This window comes from Phocoena sinus, chromosome 11 (genome assembly GCF_008692025.1).
Source record: "Phocoena sinus isolate mPhoSin1 chromosome 11, mPhoSin1.pri, whole genome shotgun sequence".
Taxonomy (NCBI): Eukaryota; Metazoa; Chordata; class Mammalia; order Artiodactyla; family Phocoenidae; genus Phocoena; species Phocoena sinus.
The window spans coordinates 65,489,669-65,505,341 of NC_045773.1; the positions used below are offsets into that span (position 1 = coordinate 65,489,669).

The window sequence follows — 15,673 nt, forward strand, 5'->3', positions numbered from 1 at the left end:
AATACCTTTTTCCATCCTCTAACATTCAGTCTGTGTGTGTCTTTAGACCTGAAGTAAGTCTCTTGTAGGCATCATATATATGGGTCTTGTTTTTTTTTTTTAATCTATTCACCCATTCTATATCTTTTGATTGGAGCATTTAGTCCATTTACGTAAAGTAATTATTGATAGGCATGTATTTATTGCCATTTTATTAATTGTATTTGGGTTGTTTTTGTAGTTCCTTTTTGTTCTTTTCTTCTTCTTTTGCTCTCTTCCCTTGTAATTTGATGACTGTCTTTAGTGTTCTGCTTAGATTCCTCTTTTTTGGGGGGTTTGTGTATCTATTATAGGTCAAACACATTCTAACAACCCTGCATTTTTACTGTTCCCCCCACCTTAATGTTTTTTTTTTTTTTTTGTGGTACACGGGCCTCTCACCGTTGTGGCCCCTCCTGCTGCAGAGCACAGGCTCCAGAAGCGCAGGCTCAGCGGCCATGGCTCACGGGCCCAGCCGCTCCGCGGCACACGGGATCCTCCCAGACCGGGGCATGAACCCGCGTCCCCTGCATCGGCAGGCGGACTCTCAACCACTGCGCCACCAGGGAAGCCCCCCACCTTAATGTTTTTGACAGCATATTTTACATCTTTTAATTTTGTGTATCCCTTAACTACTTATTGTGGATATAGATTTTACTACTTTTGTCTTTTAAGTTTCCTACTAGCTTTATAACTGTTTGATCTACTACCTTTACTATACATTTTCTTTTACCAATGAGATTTTTTTCCCTCTTATAATTTTCATTTTTCTAGTTGTGGTCTTTTCTTTTCCATTTAGAAAAGTCCCTTTAACATTTCTTGTAAAGCCAGATTTGTGGTGCTGAACTCTTTTAGCTTTCATTTGTCTGTAAAACTCTTTATCTCTCCTTCAAATCTGAATGATAGCCTTGCTGGGTAGAGTATTCTTGGTTGTAGGTTTTTTTTTCTTTCATCACTTTGAATGTATTATGCCACTCCTGGCCTGCAAAGTTTCTGCTGAAAAGTCAGCTGACAGTTTTATGGGAGTTCCATTGTATGTAACTATTTGCTTTTCCCTTGCTTCTTTTAACATTCTCTCTTTATCTTTAATTTTTGCCATTTTAATTACAATATGTCTTGGTATGAACTTCTTGGGTTGATCTCATTTGGGACTCTCTCTGCTTCCTAAATGTGAATGTCTGTTTCTGTCCCCAAGTTAGGGAATTTTTTTCAGCTATTATTGCTTCGAATAAGTTTTCTGCCCCTTTCTCTTTTCTCCTTCTGGGACCCTTGTAATGCAAATGTTAGTATGCTTGATATTGTCCCAGAGGTCTCTTAAACTGTACTCATTTTTTAAATATTTATTTTCCTTATTTTTTGGCTGCATTGGGTCTTAGTTGCGGCACACAGGATCTTTGTTGAGGCATGTGGAGTCTTTCGTTATGGCATGTGGTCTCTTTGTTGTGGTGCTCGGGCTTCTCTCTAGTTGCAGCTCATGGGCTTCTCTCTAGTTGTGGTGTGTGGGTTTTCTCTCTCTAGTTGTGGTGCGTGGGCTCCAGGGCACATGGGCTCTGTAGTTGTGGCACGCAGGCTCTCTCATTGAGGCACACAAGCTCAATAGTTGTGGCATGTGGGCTTAGTTGCCCCGCAGCATGTGGGATCTTAGTTCCCCGACCAGGGATCGAACCCGCATTGCCTGCATTGTAAGGAGGACCACCAGGGAAGTCCCTAAACTGTACTCATATTTTAAAACTTCTTTTTTCTTTTCAGCTTAGATTTCCACTACTGTTTTCCTGTTCACTGATCCATTCCTCTGTATCATGCAATCTACTCTTGATTCCTTCTAGTGTATTTTTTGTTATTCTATTCTTCAACTCTTTGGTTTTTCTTTATATTTTCTAACTCCTCGTTGAACTTCTCACTCTGTTCATCCTTTCTTCTCCTAGGTTCACCGAGCATCTTTATGATCATTACTTTGAACTCTTTATTGGGTAGATTGCTTATCTCCACTTTACTTACTTGTGCTTCTGGGGTTTTGTCTTGTTTCTTCATTTGAAATATATTCCTTTGTTGTCTCATTTTGCCTAATTCTCTGTGGTCATTTGTATGTATTAGGTAGGTTGGTTACAGTTCCCAATCTTGGAGAAGTGGCCATTTGTAGGAGATGTCCTTACAGGGGTCTGGTAGTACACTACCCTCTGGATGCAAACCTGTATGATCTAGGGCTGTCCTTTATATGTGCTCCATTGGCCCTTCTGTTGTGGTGAGGCTGACTACTGTGGCTGGGCTGGTAGGTGGGGCTGGTGGTCCCTGGCCTGGTTGGCTGCCAGGCCCTGCCTTGTGCGAAGGCTGCTGGTGGGTGAGGCCAGGTCCTGGCCTGGCTGGCTGTGGGCCCCAGGGCTGGAGCCTGTGCACTGGTGGGCCTCCAAATTATCTGATGATGATCTTGTTGACACTCTCTTGTATGTGACGACTTGCTTCCCTCTTGCTGCTTTCAAGATTCAATCTTTGTCTTTTTTTTTTTTTATTTTTGGCTGTGTTGGGTCTTTTGTTGCTGCACACGGGCTTTCTCTAGTTTCAGCGAGCGGGGGCTACTCTTTGTTGCCTGCACAGGCTTCTCATTGTGGTGGCTTCTCTTGTTGCAGACCACAGCTCTAGGTGCATGGGCTTCAGTAGTTGTGGCACACGGGCTCAGTAGTTGTGGCATGCGGACTCTAGAGCGCAGGCTCAGTAGTTGTGGCACACAGGCTTAGTTGCTCCATGGCATGTGGGATCTTCCTGGACCAGGGCTTGAACTCGTGTCCCCTGCATTGGCAGGTGGATTCTTAACCACTGAACCACCAGGGAATCCCCATCTTTGTCTTTTTGAAAGTATGATTATAATGTGTCTTGGTTTGGGTCTCTTTGAATTAATCTTACTTGAAATTTGTTGAGCTTCTTGGATGTTTACATTTGTGTGTTTCACTAAACTTAGGAACTTTTCAGCCATTATGTCTTCTAATATTTTCTCTGCCCCTTTCTCTCCTTCTTCTGGAGTCTCATGATGTCCACTTGATGGTGTCCCACAGGTCCATTAGGCTCTGTTCACTTTTTTCAATCATTTTCTTTTCTGTTCTTCAGTCTCAATAATTTCACTGTCATATCCTAATGTTCATTAGTTTTTTCTTTTGCCTGCTCATATCTGCCTTTGAATATGCCTAGTGAATTTTTCATTGCAGTTATTGTGCTTTTCAGCTCCAGAGTTTTTTTGGTTTCTCTTTAGGTTTTTTAAATCTCTCATAGTTCCAGTTTGTTTACACATTGTTTATTTGACTTTCTTCATATCTACCTTTAGTTCTTTGAGTATCTTTAAGACAGTCGTTTAAAAATTTTGGTAGTATATCTGTCATGGGGTCTTTTTCAGGGAAAGATTCTATTGAATTATTTTTTCCTTTGAGTGGGCCATACTTTCCTGTTTCTTTGTATGTCTTGTGATATTTTTGTTGAACACTGGCATGTGAATCTAATAATGTGGTATTAACTCTGGAAATCAGATTCTCCCTCATCCCCAGGGTTTTCTGGGTTTTTAAAATTTGTTATTTTTGTTTTTTGATTGTTGCAGGCTGTCTCTGTGCTGAATATTGGTCTGAGGTGTAAAGTTAACATCTTCTCAGGTCTTTTCTGAGCCTTTCCCTGAACATATATTGTCACTTTCTAATTTTCCCCATATAGGCAGTTGTTTTTGAATGTCCTAGTCTTTAATGTCTGGCTCCTGAGAGAGGAAAATGCAAAAAGTGAAGGTGGGGGGAGGGCAAAAGGCCACTGGTCTTTTAAATTCCCCTGGAAGTCACTTGAGCCAGAGATGGAGGGGCTTAAAATGATGGGGGTGCGGGGGAGATGAGACAGTGGCTTCCTGCCTCTTTGCACTTCAGTAATCAAGCAGCAATCCTACTCAGCGGACAGATGCTTAATGTTCAGGGGACAGAGTCCTTTTTGCCCACCCTAGCTCCCACGAGCTGTGCCAGAAAACTTGCAGAGCTGCCTGCCACGTGGCTGGTGGTGGTGGATGGGTAGCTGCTATTGTACTAGCCGAAATTGACTAAAATTGCCTACAATATACCATCCGTGCCTGGAAGTTGCAAGGTTTCAACACACTCCAGAATTCCAAAATAGTTACATCGGACAGATTCTGCCAGTGTAATTGTTGTCTAGGTGGGAGAGAGATTCCTGGTGCTTCCTATTCTTCCATCTCCCCAGAGTCCTCCTCCACTTCACATATGATCTGTTGGGCTGATGAACTCTGAGTTAATAGTGGAAATAGATTTAAGATCAGTGTGGCCTGAAGACCACAGATCCATTTTGCAGTTATGTCCCCTGCCCCAAGTCAAGTTGTTGCTGGTTCCCAATACATCAAGGACCAAAATCAGGTTGCCGGCATTGCTAGAAAAACCATGTGGTTCTGGCCTCCACATCTCAAGGCAAGTAACAGGAATGAAGGGCCACTGAAATAGAGATGTGAGGCTGCCTTATGAGAAAGGGAGGAAGCCAATTTATTGAGCATCTACTAAGTACTAGTTTGGGCATAGTGTACGAAATGCTGAGATGGTGATGAGTAAAGGAATGCATGAGTTCCTTGATCCCTCAGTGGGGGGGGTCATATGAGTTTATTGTTTCGGCTGGTGTCAACTTTAGGAAGACTTTGGTATCTGTAAAGGGCAAGGGTATATATGTGGGTTCACGTTTTTACACTGAAAAGATCAGAAGTTCTGTGTGGAAATGTGGTTGTAAGCAGACATCAAATCAGTTACAGTAACTAGAATTAGCCATTGCCTCCCCCAATACTAGTCATTAGCTACTTATTCTGCCCACCTTATCTCCTCAGTCAGAAGCTTTTAAGGAGATAATTTCTTGCTGTAGGCAGTATGATTTGGCTTTAAAGTTATTTTATGAAAGCGTATTATCCAAAGTAGACCCAGGCCAGGAATATATTTAATGCCTCAAGAGAGGCTGAGACACTTGGGGGTATTTATAATGTGTCAACTAAGCCAGGTTTGAAATACATCTCCCAGAATTCCTTCCTTGCATAGTTTTAGGTTGGTAAGGACCACATGATCTTTTGTGAGATCCCAAAGGTAGAAACAGTGTAGAAGCCACATTCTTCTTCTATCTGGAAATTCAGTGTAAAGAGGGTTTAAGTGTCTGGCACATAGTAAGAATTCAAATAGTAATGACCAGTAAGCCTGTGGCTGCAGGACAGCTTTTTCTATGCACTGTTCTTAGCAACTGGTACCTACCCTACCCTTGTCAATGCCCGGCAGATTACTGAAGATTTCACTACTTGCCCTTGATTATGTTGAAAAGGTCTGCTCCCTCCAAACGTGGGTACTGAAGTGTTTGCTGAAAACGAGCAGGCTGCAGAGGAAAACCTTTTGCCTTTTCTTGCTCCAACCAGATTCCACGGTGGTGGGTGGTGAGGATCCAATATCTGGTTTGTTTTTTCTTTCCTCTAAACATTGAAATTCTTTAACTCAACCCACAGCATGCTTTAAAAAGCAAAACATCCCTACCCTTTACATACTGGTTAATTCCCTGCACTTACTCCAAAGTAGACCATGAGGCCTATGGCTCTGTTGCCATTTCAGTTCCACCAAATGCTTGGGGATTTTAAGGATCTATCAACATCTTATGCCATATGCCAAAAGAATCATGCTTTAGACTAGAAAAAGACCTATTTTGAAATCATAGAAGGGCATCAGGTGACCTGGATAACCACTTCACCCTTCTGGGTCCTCCTCATATCCTTCATTCTCCAGGGTCCTCAAGGAATTCCTGCTATATGGACTATGTTCCAGTCATCCCATCTGTAGGTAGCAGTTAGCTCCAACAGGTGCTGTCAGAGGTCTTCTTGGGAGCTACATTCAGTGATGTCCCCTTTCTTGCAATGTATCATTAAGGTCACACATGTAGATGATGTATGTTGAGATGAATTATATAAATAGCAGGGTCAAAATTATTGTGCCTTGTCTGTATAGTTTCCCTATCTCCCAAAGAAATGTCAGACAAGTAGGAGAGAAAAATCTGAAAGGAAGCACTGAGAGTTCCTTTTATGTACACTTCTGTCAGTCGTTGCTATTCAAACACGTAAGTAGCCAGTTGATGGAAATATACAGCTAGTTTGGGGAACTGTTTTTGGATTTTGATGAATCAGCTCAAATTAATGCTCTTTGTCACTAATGTTGGTGACAGTCCCTTGGAATACATTCTGATGCACCATGCTAAAAGAGGAGTCGAAGTGATGCCTTAAAGGCCAAATAACTATGGAGAAAACTCTTCACTGATATTCCTCATGCTCTGGAGCAGGTGCAGGCTGCCTCGAATTACCCAGACCACAAATTTATAGTTAGGAAACTCTCTTCTTATCTTCAAGATCCCTAGCTAATCATTATTTGTTTAGAAAAAACGTGCAAATAAAGGGAATTATTCCATTACCTGTAGCAGCAAAGGGGGAAGAGTATAATTCAAATCCCAAGATGAAGCAAGGAATTCAAAGGGAATAAAAGGTGGCTGGAGCCTGTGTTAAGCTGCCTGTAGGCCTTGGTGGTGCTATTGGGGTCGTAGTGCCCCCAGCCCCACAGCCCCCGTCTTTTGCACTGTGAATCAGAATTAACAAGCTACTTAAGAGGAAATACATGCTTAACGCAGAACACTGCCTGATGTATGCTTACTTATATTTTACATATTTATTAAAGGGCACAATTAAACCTCTTCATTTCCCCAAATGAACCTACCTTACACTCAGTTAAAATGGCAGAATATCCACTGGTTAATGAAAAAAACAGTCTTCTTGTTTTTACAAAGATGCATAATTCCACTGCCTTTAGCCCAATGTTGATCTCAAGCTGTGCATTAGAGCAAGGGGCAGGAGAATACTGTCTCTTGCCAAGTTTCTGAGGTCTCATTTCTTCAACTCGTCCCCCACCACAGTTTTTCAACCAAAACAACCTTTCTTGAAGACTATTTGAGCAAAACCAAGAATAATGAGAAATCACATCTGTTTTTCTTAATTTATTTAAGGAACACCATAAAAGTGCATCTGAATACATTTTTTAAAAAACCAATTTGTTTTTAATTCACCGGATGCTGCCTCACCACTCCAAATGCAGTCTAAGAGACGGTTCAGAGACATCTGCTGACTTCTAGACAAATTGTTTAAAATGATTGAATTTGACACAAGAATATGTGAAGTTTCTTTCTCTTGAGTGGTGATGGGCACCTCATAATCATTTGCTCCAAACCGCTTGCCCAGCCTTCCCCTCTCTCTCCTCGCCTGTTCACATGACTCATAACAGACGAGACGGTGGGCTAAGATAATAATCTAATTTTTGGAACAGTTTTTTGCTTGTTACCTGCAAAAATCTAACTGGACTTTTTAGGATCTAATTTTAACCTTAGCCTCACTGGAGTCATGCTCTAGTCAACAGAGCTACAAATACTAAGCAGTTAAGTGGATAAGCAAAATCAACTTTTGCTTTTATATTCCCTAGGTGAGATTTCTTTAAAAAAAAGAAATAACTCATGAAAAAAGACTAATGTGTAAATGAGAAATTAAAAGGATTTTAGTTATCATTAAGGGAGAAACAATTCCATTTGTTCCATGGAGACAAAAACTGATATAAAAGGGAATGACTTTATTTTTAGGTTTTAACATGGGACCTTACCTAACAATAAGTGTTTTGTTAAAACCACTATAAAAATAAAAATTAATCTAAAATACAATTGCCAGTGTTCTTTAGGATTTAAAAAAGTGAGATGTTCCAGGTTGAAGCGAATGTTTTCTTGGGTTGCCAAATGCATTCCCATGAGTGTTTCTTATTTCTTAGGCTGTGGGACCAGAAAGCCATGCTTAATCTCGCTTACCCGTAAGGACTAAAATTCAACTACATGTACATATTTAAGACTTGCCCTAATTCAATGCCCAAGTACTGGAGATTTTAGGCTAGATGTACCTGCATGGGAAGCTGTTTTCAACTCTTTTTCACAACTCACACCAGAACAAAGCAGCTATCAGTGCAGGAAAAGAAAGCTACTGTATGTCAAGCCTGAAAGGAAAATGCTTAACGTAGAAGAGCGATGACTTTTTTCAACCCCACAGATTTTGTTTTTAAAAATTAAGCTACTTAGTAGTAAAAAGTCAAAAAAATTTTTTTAACATGATAGAGGAGAGTAAATAAACTTCCATAAATCAGTATACATGTGTTTATGAGACAGCAATTTTAAAAAGACAACAAAAAAGGCTGCATGGATCCTAGACAGATATGTAAATAAACTCACTCACTCCAGATATTATAAGAACAAGCCTGAAATTCTTGATAGCAAGGGTTAGAATGGAAATAAGAAACTGAATGGTAGCAATGCGAGCAGGCAGTACTGGAGTCAACATTCTTTCCTAAAAGGGTAGAGGAGGGAAGAAAAAGCACAATTCTGATAGTTCTATTCACATTTCAGCATCTCAGAACTTCATCCAAAACAGGGAAAGCTAATCCAGAAATTCCCTCTGCTCATTAGCGTTGAGTATTTCAGGAATGACAGGGTTCCTCCTCTGGGGGGACAGGCTGGCGGGGCAGAAGCCTGCTCTCACAAGGAGGCTGCTTTACTAAGGAGGGGGTCTGGGAGGCAGCCAAGTCAGCAAGCGAGAGGCCTCTGAGATTCTGGCTTCCAGGTCGGTGATGCTGCTGGGGAATCTGAGGGGGGACCCGGCCCCTCTCCTTTGGGTTCTGTTGGTTAAAAATGCAACAGCATGCATTCACAGCACTTCAGTCATTTGAAAAACAAAACCTCCCCCAACTCTCCCCTGCCCGACTGTAGGAAAGAAGAAACTCATTAAGCATTTATTTCTAGGTTTCTGCAGTGCTATTAAAGTTCAGTCAAATGGAAAACCTAACAGCCAGCCCCCAATTGTTAGGATGATCTCAAGAGACCCTGAACTGGATACTGCAAGTTGACATAAACTGAAATGAGCTGGACTTAAGCTGTTGGCTCAATCTCTCCACACCAACAGTCACTGCTTTGTTCCACCTGGAGTGGTCCCATGCCACCCCCTCGATGAGAGCTCCGGGCAGCAGCAGGGTGGTGGTTTTTTGGGAAGCTACTGGTTTTGCCATTTGCTTCCAGAATCACATAGACTATAACAAACTTTACATTAAACACTGTTTAGTCCTGAGTTGGGTGAAAGCCCGTGGAGGAGGGGCCGAGTTCCTTAGGACTCTTCCCTCCTTGGCGTGGTGTCATACATGGCCTTCGGCTTTCTCCTCTTCCATCGACTGACTTGCTGTTTCTTTTTCATTGGTGACCCCTTCTAAAGTCTTCTTGCCCATTGCTTTACTGGCCTCTTCCTGAGGAAGAAGTAAATCAAGAGGATTAGAGGGAAAAAGAAATGTCCAATTACTTCCTGGCTCCTCCAGACTGTCAGGTCGAACACAAGAGGGCATTACCGTGACTTTATTTAGATTGTGCAGCTGTGTGTCATGGCTCTGCTGCCATAGTTAGAGTGAGGGCTTTCACTTTTCTTTCGTTAAAGTGACCAGCCTGCCACAGGGACAGCTGTTTAACAGTCAAGTCCACATGACAAGGGGGTTTGAGCGGACGGTCAGCGCAGGACCAGAACACAACTTTGCTGCAGGGGAGGCTGAGTGCTCCTATCCCATTCGCTAGGTTGGCTCCTGAGCCTTAAAGTAAAGGGCATGACGGCGGGGCTTCCCCATCAGAGCCCATTTCCCAGGAAAATCGAAGTCTCAACAAGCAAGTGTTTTTTTTAAAAAAATAATCAAAGCCTTAGTACATTTCTAGGGAATTAATTTCCCTCTTCTCTTGCATGCACATGCCAGGGCCTCACAACTATGTGCCTTTGGGGAACAGAACAGTGGAACAGCTCTACTCTATTTCTGGACGCAAACCAGCCTCAATCAGCTCTGAAATCATTTTCCCTATTCTTGTGCCTCTTAGGTTGTCTTCCTGTGCTCGTGTCCTATGCTGAACCTTCTTAGAACAAAAGTCAAAGGGGCAAGGTCAGTCAGTTCATGATCTACCTGAAGGCAAGTGGGTTCTGCACATACCTTTGCATCCTGCTCTGCAAACTTCTTGAACATGTTGGCGTATATCCTGCGGTCCCGCTCATTGTGCTCCTTAGCCTTTTTCTGGCACATGGAGATCTGCAGTCTCGCGGCCTTATTCTGGGGGTTTACTTCCAGCACTTTCTCAAAGTCGCCCTTGGCTGACTCAAACTCATTCATGAGCAGCTGGGCTTCACCCCTCCTGTACAAGCCCTTCTCATTGGCACTGTCCAGTCCAAGGGCCTAGGGACAGATGGTCTATGTTTTAGAAAGGATGCATGTACCTTGTGGGATTTGGAGAGAAAGGTCTCTGGACAAGGGAACTGGAAAAGGCATATTGAAAAGATCAGGCTCAAGGTAGTTATATACTACTGATCAAAATATCCAAATTAATTTCTATATTTAATGCAATTTCTATAAAGGTTCCCAGGGGACTTGGGAGGAGGACTTTTGAAAAGTTCATATAAAGTCCAGTGGAAGAAGTAAATGACTAAGAATGGCAGAGAAAATTCTGGAAAAACAAAAATAATGAGGGGACTTGACCCACCAGAGAAGAAGATATACTATTCAACTATTGAAACTATTAAAACTACTATTAAAAAAAAAAAAAAAAAAAAAAAAAAAAAAAAACTACTATTAAAAGAGTGGTAAGTACTCCACAGACAAAGAGGTCAGTGGAAGAGAACAAGGCATTCAGAAACAGACTCATGTGTATGTATACAAAAAGATTTAATAATCACGAAGATGGTAATGTAAATCGCGTAGGGAAAGGATTAACTTTGCAATAAATGGGACCAAGACAGTGACTATCCATGTAGAAAATAAGTTAGATTCTTACCTCGTATCATAAACACACAAATAAATTCTAGACCAACTAGATGCAAAAGACCCCCCCCATAAAATATAATAGGGTTATTTATTATTATTTTTTTAAGTAAAACTAATTGGAGTAGGTTTTTTTTTTTTTTTTTTGGTGATACGCGGGCCTCTCACTGTTGTGGCCTCTCCCGTTGCGGAGCACAGGCTCCAGACGCGCAGGCTCAGTGGCCATGGCTCACGGGCCCAGCCGCTCCGTGGCATGTGGGCTCTTCCCGGACCGGGGCACGAACCCGTGTCCCCTGCATCGGCAGGCGGACTCTCAAACACTGCACCACCAGGGAAGCCCTGGAGTACGTTTTTAAAGTACTGAACCGGGTTATTTTTATTATTGTAGGATGGGGAAGACTTTTCTAAAAAGACAGATTTTACTATGAAATATTAAAACTTTCTTTTCAGAAGAAGATACCATCATCAAAGACAAACAAGTGAGAACAAGGTCCCTACTGTCAGACAAAGGGTTAACAGTGATAATGTGAGGCTACCTCAATCAATAAAAAACAAATAATCTGGTGGAAAGATGTGAACAAGTAATTCACAGAAGAAACACAAATGGCTAACAAGTCATGAAAAGATGTGCAACTTCACTGGTATCCAAGAAATAAAACTAAGAATTTTTTGTTGCCAATACTACTGAGAAAAGAAACCACTGATAATATTCAATAATATATGAAGTATTAAAATTTAAATATATTAAAATAACATCTTTTGACCCAGTATTTCCACTCCTAGGAATTTTATCCTAGAGAAATAATTCCACACATATGCAGAGAAACACTACATAATTTATAATATCAAAAACCTGGAAATCTACCCAAACGGATTGGTTAAATAAATTATGATAGATGCATACAATTGATACTACATAGACTTTAAAAAGAATGAAGAAGAGTTATATGATGAACTGATAGATGCAGAAAGATATCCTTGTTTTATACATCTATACATTCTCATTAAAAAATATACATGTTACTATGTATGGAAAAACAAAAGGAAGGTGTGTGGGAAATGAATGATTGTGGTCTTGGGAGCGGGTCAATGGGAATTTTATGAATGGACTCAGTTTCTTGTATGTTTCTGTAATGTCTGAATTTTGAATGACTTTATACTACTTCTATAATAAACACAAAGTTTAAAAATGTAATTAATAATAACATTCTTTTCTCAGGCAAAAATTTAGTATAACATGATAGGGAACACACCCACAAAACTCAAACTCTTAAATCTCAAAAATAATCTTACAAAGAAGGTATGAAATAGTTGCGTGTTATTCCTCTTTCCTTTGTCTATCTTTAAGATATATCCAGTTACTAGCTTTTTCCCATAGTATAATACACACTGCTCACTCTGAGACCAAATACCTAACACAATAGTAACAGCTAGCGTAGAAAAGAACAGAATCGTACACGTGATAGTGTTACTGGTCTTTTAGTACTTAGGTGCTGCTTATTAACATGTTAACGATAGCGATGTAATAAGGGATGCTGATGCTTTGTGGGTCTTGCAAATTATTTATGTATATTCCTAGTCAGTGAATAAATATGATTATAATAAAAAGTGACTTGTATATATCCCTGCATGAGCAGCCACAGTCTGTTCTTAAAATCCTAAAAGGCTTCATTTAAATGTTCTTATTAAATTGTGTAATCTGGTACCAAATACCATTGACTTAAGGTCATGGATAAAAATTGCTTAATTTTATCAAAACGTTTACTCATAATGTATTATTATAAATAGTCTAGGCATTAGGAAAGTATGACTGTAGTAAAAAAAAAAAAAAATCTTTCTGAATTTCCCAATTCTTACTGAGAAACAAATAATCCCAAACAAAACAAAGCAAAATGAAAAATCCAAAGCTTGTCTGAGAGGAAGCAGAAGACGACTGAGTACGAGGATGGAGAAAAAAGATCCGGACTATCTAACATTCACCCCACACGAAGACACTTTACCTTGTCACAGCATTCCACGGCTTTGGTGTATTCTCTAAGCTTCAGGTAGCACATGGCCAGGTTCAGGAAGGCAGCGAGCAGAAATGATTCAGAAGCTTTCGACTCCTTTTCTGATAAGCCATATTCCATCTCTAACCAGGACACTATCTTCCCATACTGAATCACCGCCTGCATGTACTTGCCTCCCTAACAGAGAAAAGCCAGCAATTACTTGCTGTACAGGCTCTGGAGCGGGTACAAAGGATGTGTAAGCTCAGCCCTCCCTGAGAAAAGCAAATCCGCAAAAGGAGACAACCACCTCGTACCAACCAAGGTATCTGATCATTTCCTTCTGTTCTCAGGAGGTGGCTCTCCAGGCAGCTTTCCCCCTTCCTTCTCAAGTTCCAGTGACCTCTGAGCTGGTGCAGGGCCCGGCACCGTAATGCTCTTGTCCAGCATTTACCATCTCACCCTTTTCAGAGGGGGCAGTTCTTTCAGCAGGTGGGCATCAAGGCTTTTGGGTTACATTCTTTGGTGCTAAAATTTACCAGACTTTCAAAGGGCTGGTGAGTAGCTGTAGACTATCTCACTAGTTTACTTGAAGGGAAGTTACTTTTCCCTTTTCTCCTCCTGACGATCAGCACTGCACAGCACACACTATATTTTGGCAAGTGCTAGTCCCAAACCCAGCAAATCTTAGTTAAACCAGGGGTTGGCAAACGTTTCCTGTAAAGGGGCAGATAATATTTTAGGCTTTGCAGACCAAACAGTCTCTGTTGCAACTCTGTCCTTGGTAGTACAAAAGCAGCTACAGACAATATATAAATAAAGGGGCGTGGCTGCATCCCAGTAGACCCTTACCTACAAAAACAGGCTGTGGTCTGCTAACCTCTGATCTATAGACAATGGGAATATACATAGTGGAAGAGCAGCCATCCAACATAAATAACTATAAAACATAAATCACACAGGTGTTAGTCACCTAACTACATGAGAAAGCTCTTTCTCTTAACCATATTTTTGCTCTCTTACCCGATTAGAATTCTAAAAATTGTGAATAAAAATTGTGTAATTAATTCACATGAATTATATCTGCTCTATACAAGAAATAATGGGCTGAAACAACGTGTTTACTGCCATTTTAGGATGAATGAGAGGAGTGATAGCTGGTAAGTACACAAATAAGATGGGGGTACAGGTGAGGGGTCTCCTCCTGCAGGAGGTGACCATAAGCTCGAAAACATGACACATCCCGCCAGATGGCAGAATTGTAGCCATATCTCTTAGGACATTCAATTCAATGTCTGACCAATGAACAGTGTTGAGATCATGTCATTAGAATTTATCACAGTCAAAGCAGGGCATACACATCAGTGTAGAGTTATGTCTCCCCATGCACTCCAAACGTCACCCAATGACTAAGAGAAAAATCACAGACCAAGTCTACAAGAATGTTCCCGTTATAAAGGAATTCAGGTGGTTGTCATAAAAATGAGCTGCATCTCTAGAAAGGAAGCCCCGATGTCGATTTTTGGTGATAAGGATGGGGTAGACCAGTTCCAAGGAGAGGGCCTGGGTCTGAAAGTACAGATCTTCCTCAGCTTACAATGGGGTTACCTCCCAACACACCCCGGGTGAGCTGAAATGCATTTACTACCCCTCACCTACTAAACAGTGTAACTTAGCCTGGCCTACCTTAAGTGTGATCAGAACACTGGCATTAGCCTACAGTCGGGCAAAATCATCTAACACAAAGCCTGTTTTATAATAAAGTGTTGAATATCTCATGTAATTTACTGAATACTGTCCTGAAAGTGAGAAACAGAATGGCTGTGTGGGTCCAGAATGGCTCTATCGGTTATTTGCCTCCGTGATTGCAGGGCCGGGAACTGTGCTCACTGCTGCTGATTATATCGCCAGTGCAGGAAAAGTCAAACCCCAAATTCAAAGTGTGGTTTCTACTGAATGTGTATTGCTTTCACACCACTGTAAGTCGGGGGTTGTCTGTACTTATAGTTTGTCTTGGCCTTAGGCCCACTACTCAAGACTAAAGTCCACCAGTTTCAGGGTTGGGCATTTTCTGTCATTGTCTTTTCTCTTGCTGGACTGTGAGCTCTTTGGGACAGGAAGCATGTCCTATCCCTTTTGGAATATCCAGGGTTTAACATAAGGAGGCCCTTAATGAAGGTGTGCTAAGTAAGCATTAAGGTCAAAGGAATATAACTATGGAATCAAAAGTTTTTCAATCATTGGGAGCAAAATGGAGGCGTAGGTGAAAATAAAAGGTGTCACTTCATTTAGATTAGGTAAGGACAGGCATTTTCCCTGTTACGCCTAGTTTCTTCTTCCTCTCTCTCCTCCTCCATCTTTAGTGTTCCAATTACCTTTCTGACTAATATATTGTCACAGAGAAAGAAGAGTCAGGGAGGACAAAGATCCAGACCCTATCACTTCAGTAGGTTCTATCAGAATGGTAGAGGCTATGGTTTCTAAAAAAAAAAACCCCAAAAGTATTAGACTTCATAATACATAAATGTTCCTTACCTTTATAGAGCACTCTAATTTTTTGATAGCCTTTTCTTATATAGTATATATAATTTTACTTATATCTCAACTTCTAATGAACAAAGACCTCTGTGTTATTTCTGCTTCTGATGTACTAAAACAGGAGTTCTCAACTAGGGTGATTTTGCCCCCAGGGGACATCTGGCAATGTTTAGAGACGTTTTTTGTTGTCACAACTGGAGAATATATGTGTACTACCGGCATCTAGTGGGTAGGGGC

At 41.0% G+C, this 15,673-nt stretch overlaps 1 protein-coding gene across 16 annotated transcripts in view; it reads right to left on the reverse strand.

Annotated features, from left to right (window-relative positions):
- Nucleotides 1-7,026: 7,026 nt before the first annotated feature.
- The window catches only part of FKBP5 (FKBP prolyl isomerase 5), a 94,683-nt gene continuing 86,036 nt past the window's right edge, over nt 7,027-15,673 (reverse strand). For all 16 annotated transcript variants that reach the window (XM_032649858.1, XM_032649857.1, XM_032649859.1 and 13 more), the window contains 3 exons: nt 12,911-13,096; nt 10,089-10,328; nt 7,027-9,368 (listed from right to left, as the gene is read on the reverse strand). In XM_032649858.1, coding sequence (XP_032505749.1) covers nt 9,261-9,368; nt 10,089-10,328; nt 12,911-13,096 — 534 coding nt within the window. In that variant the 3' untranslated portion in view covers nt 7,027-9,260. The remainder of the gene's footprint in view (nt 9,369-10,088; nt 10,329-12,910; nt 13,097-15,673) is intronic.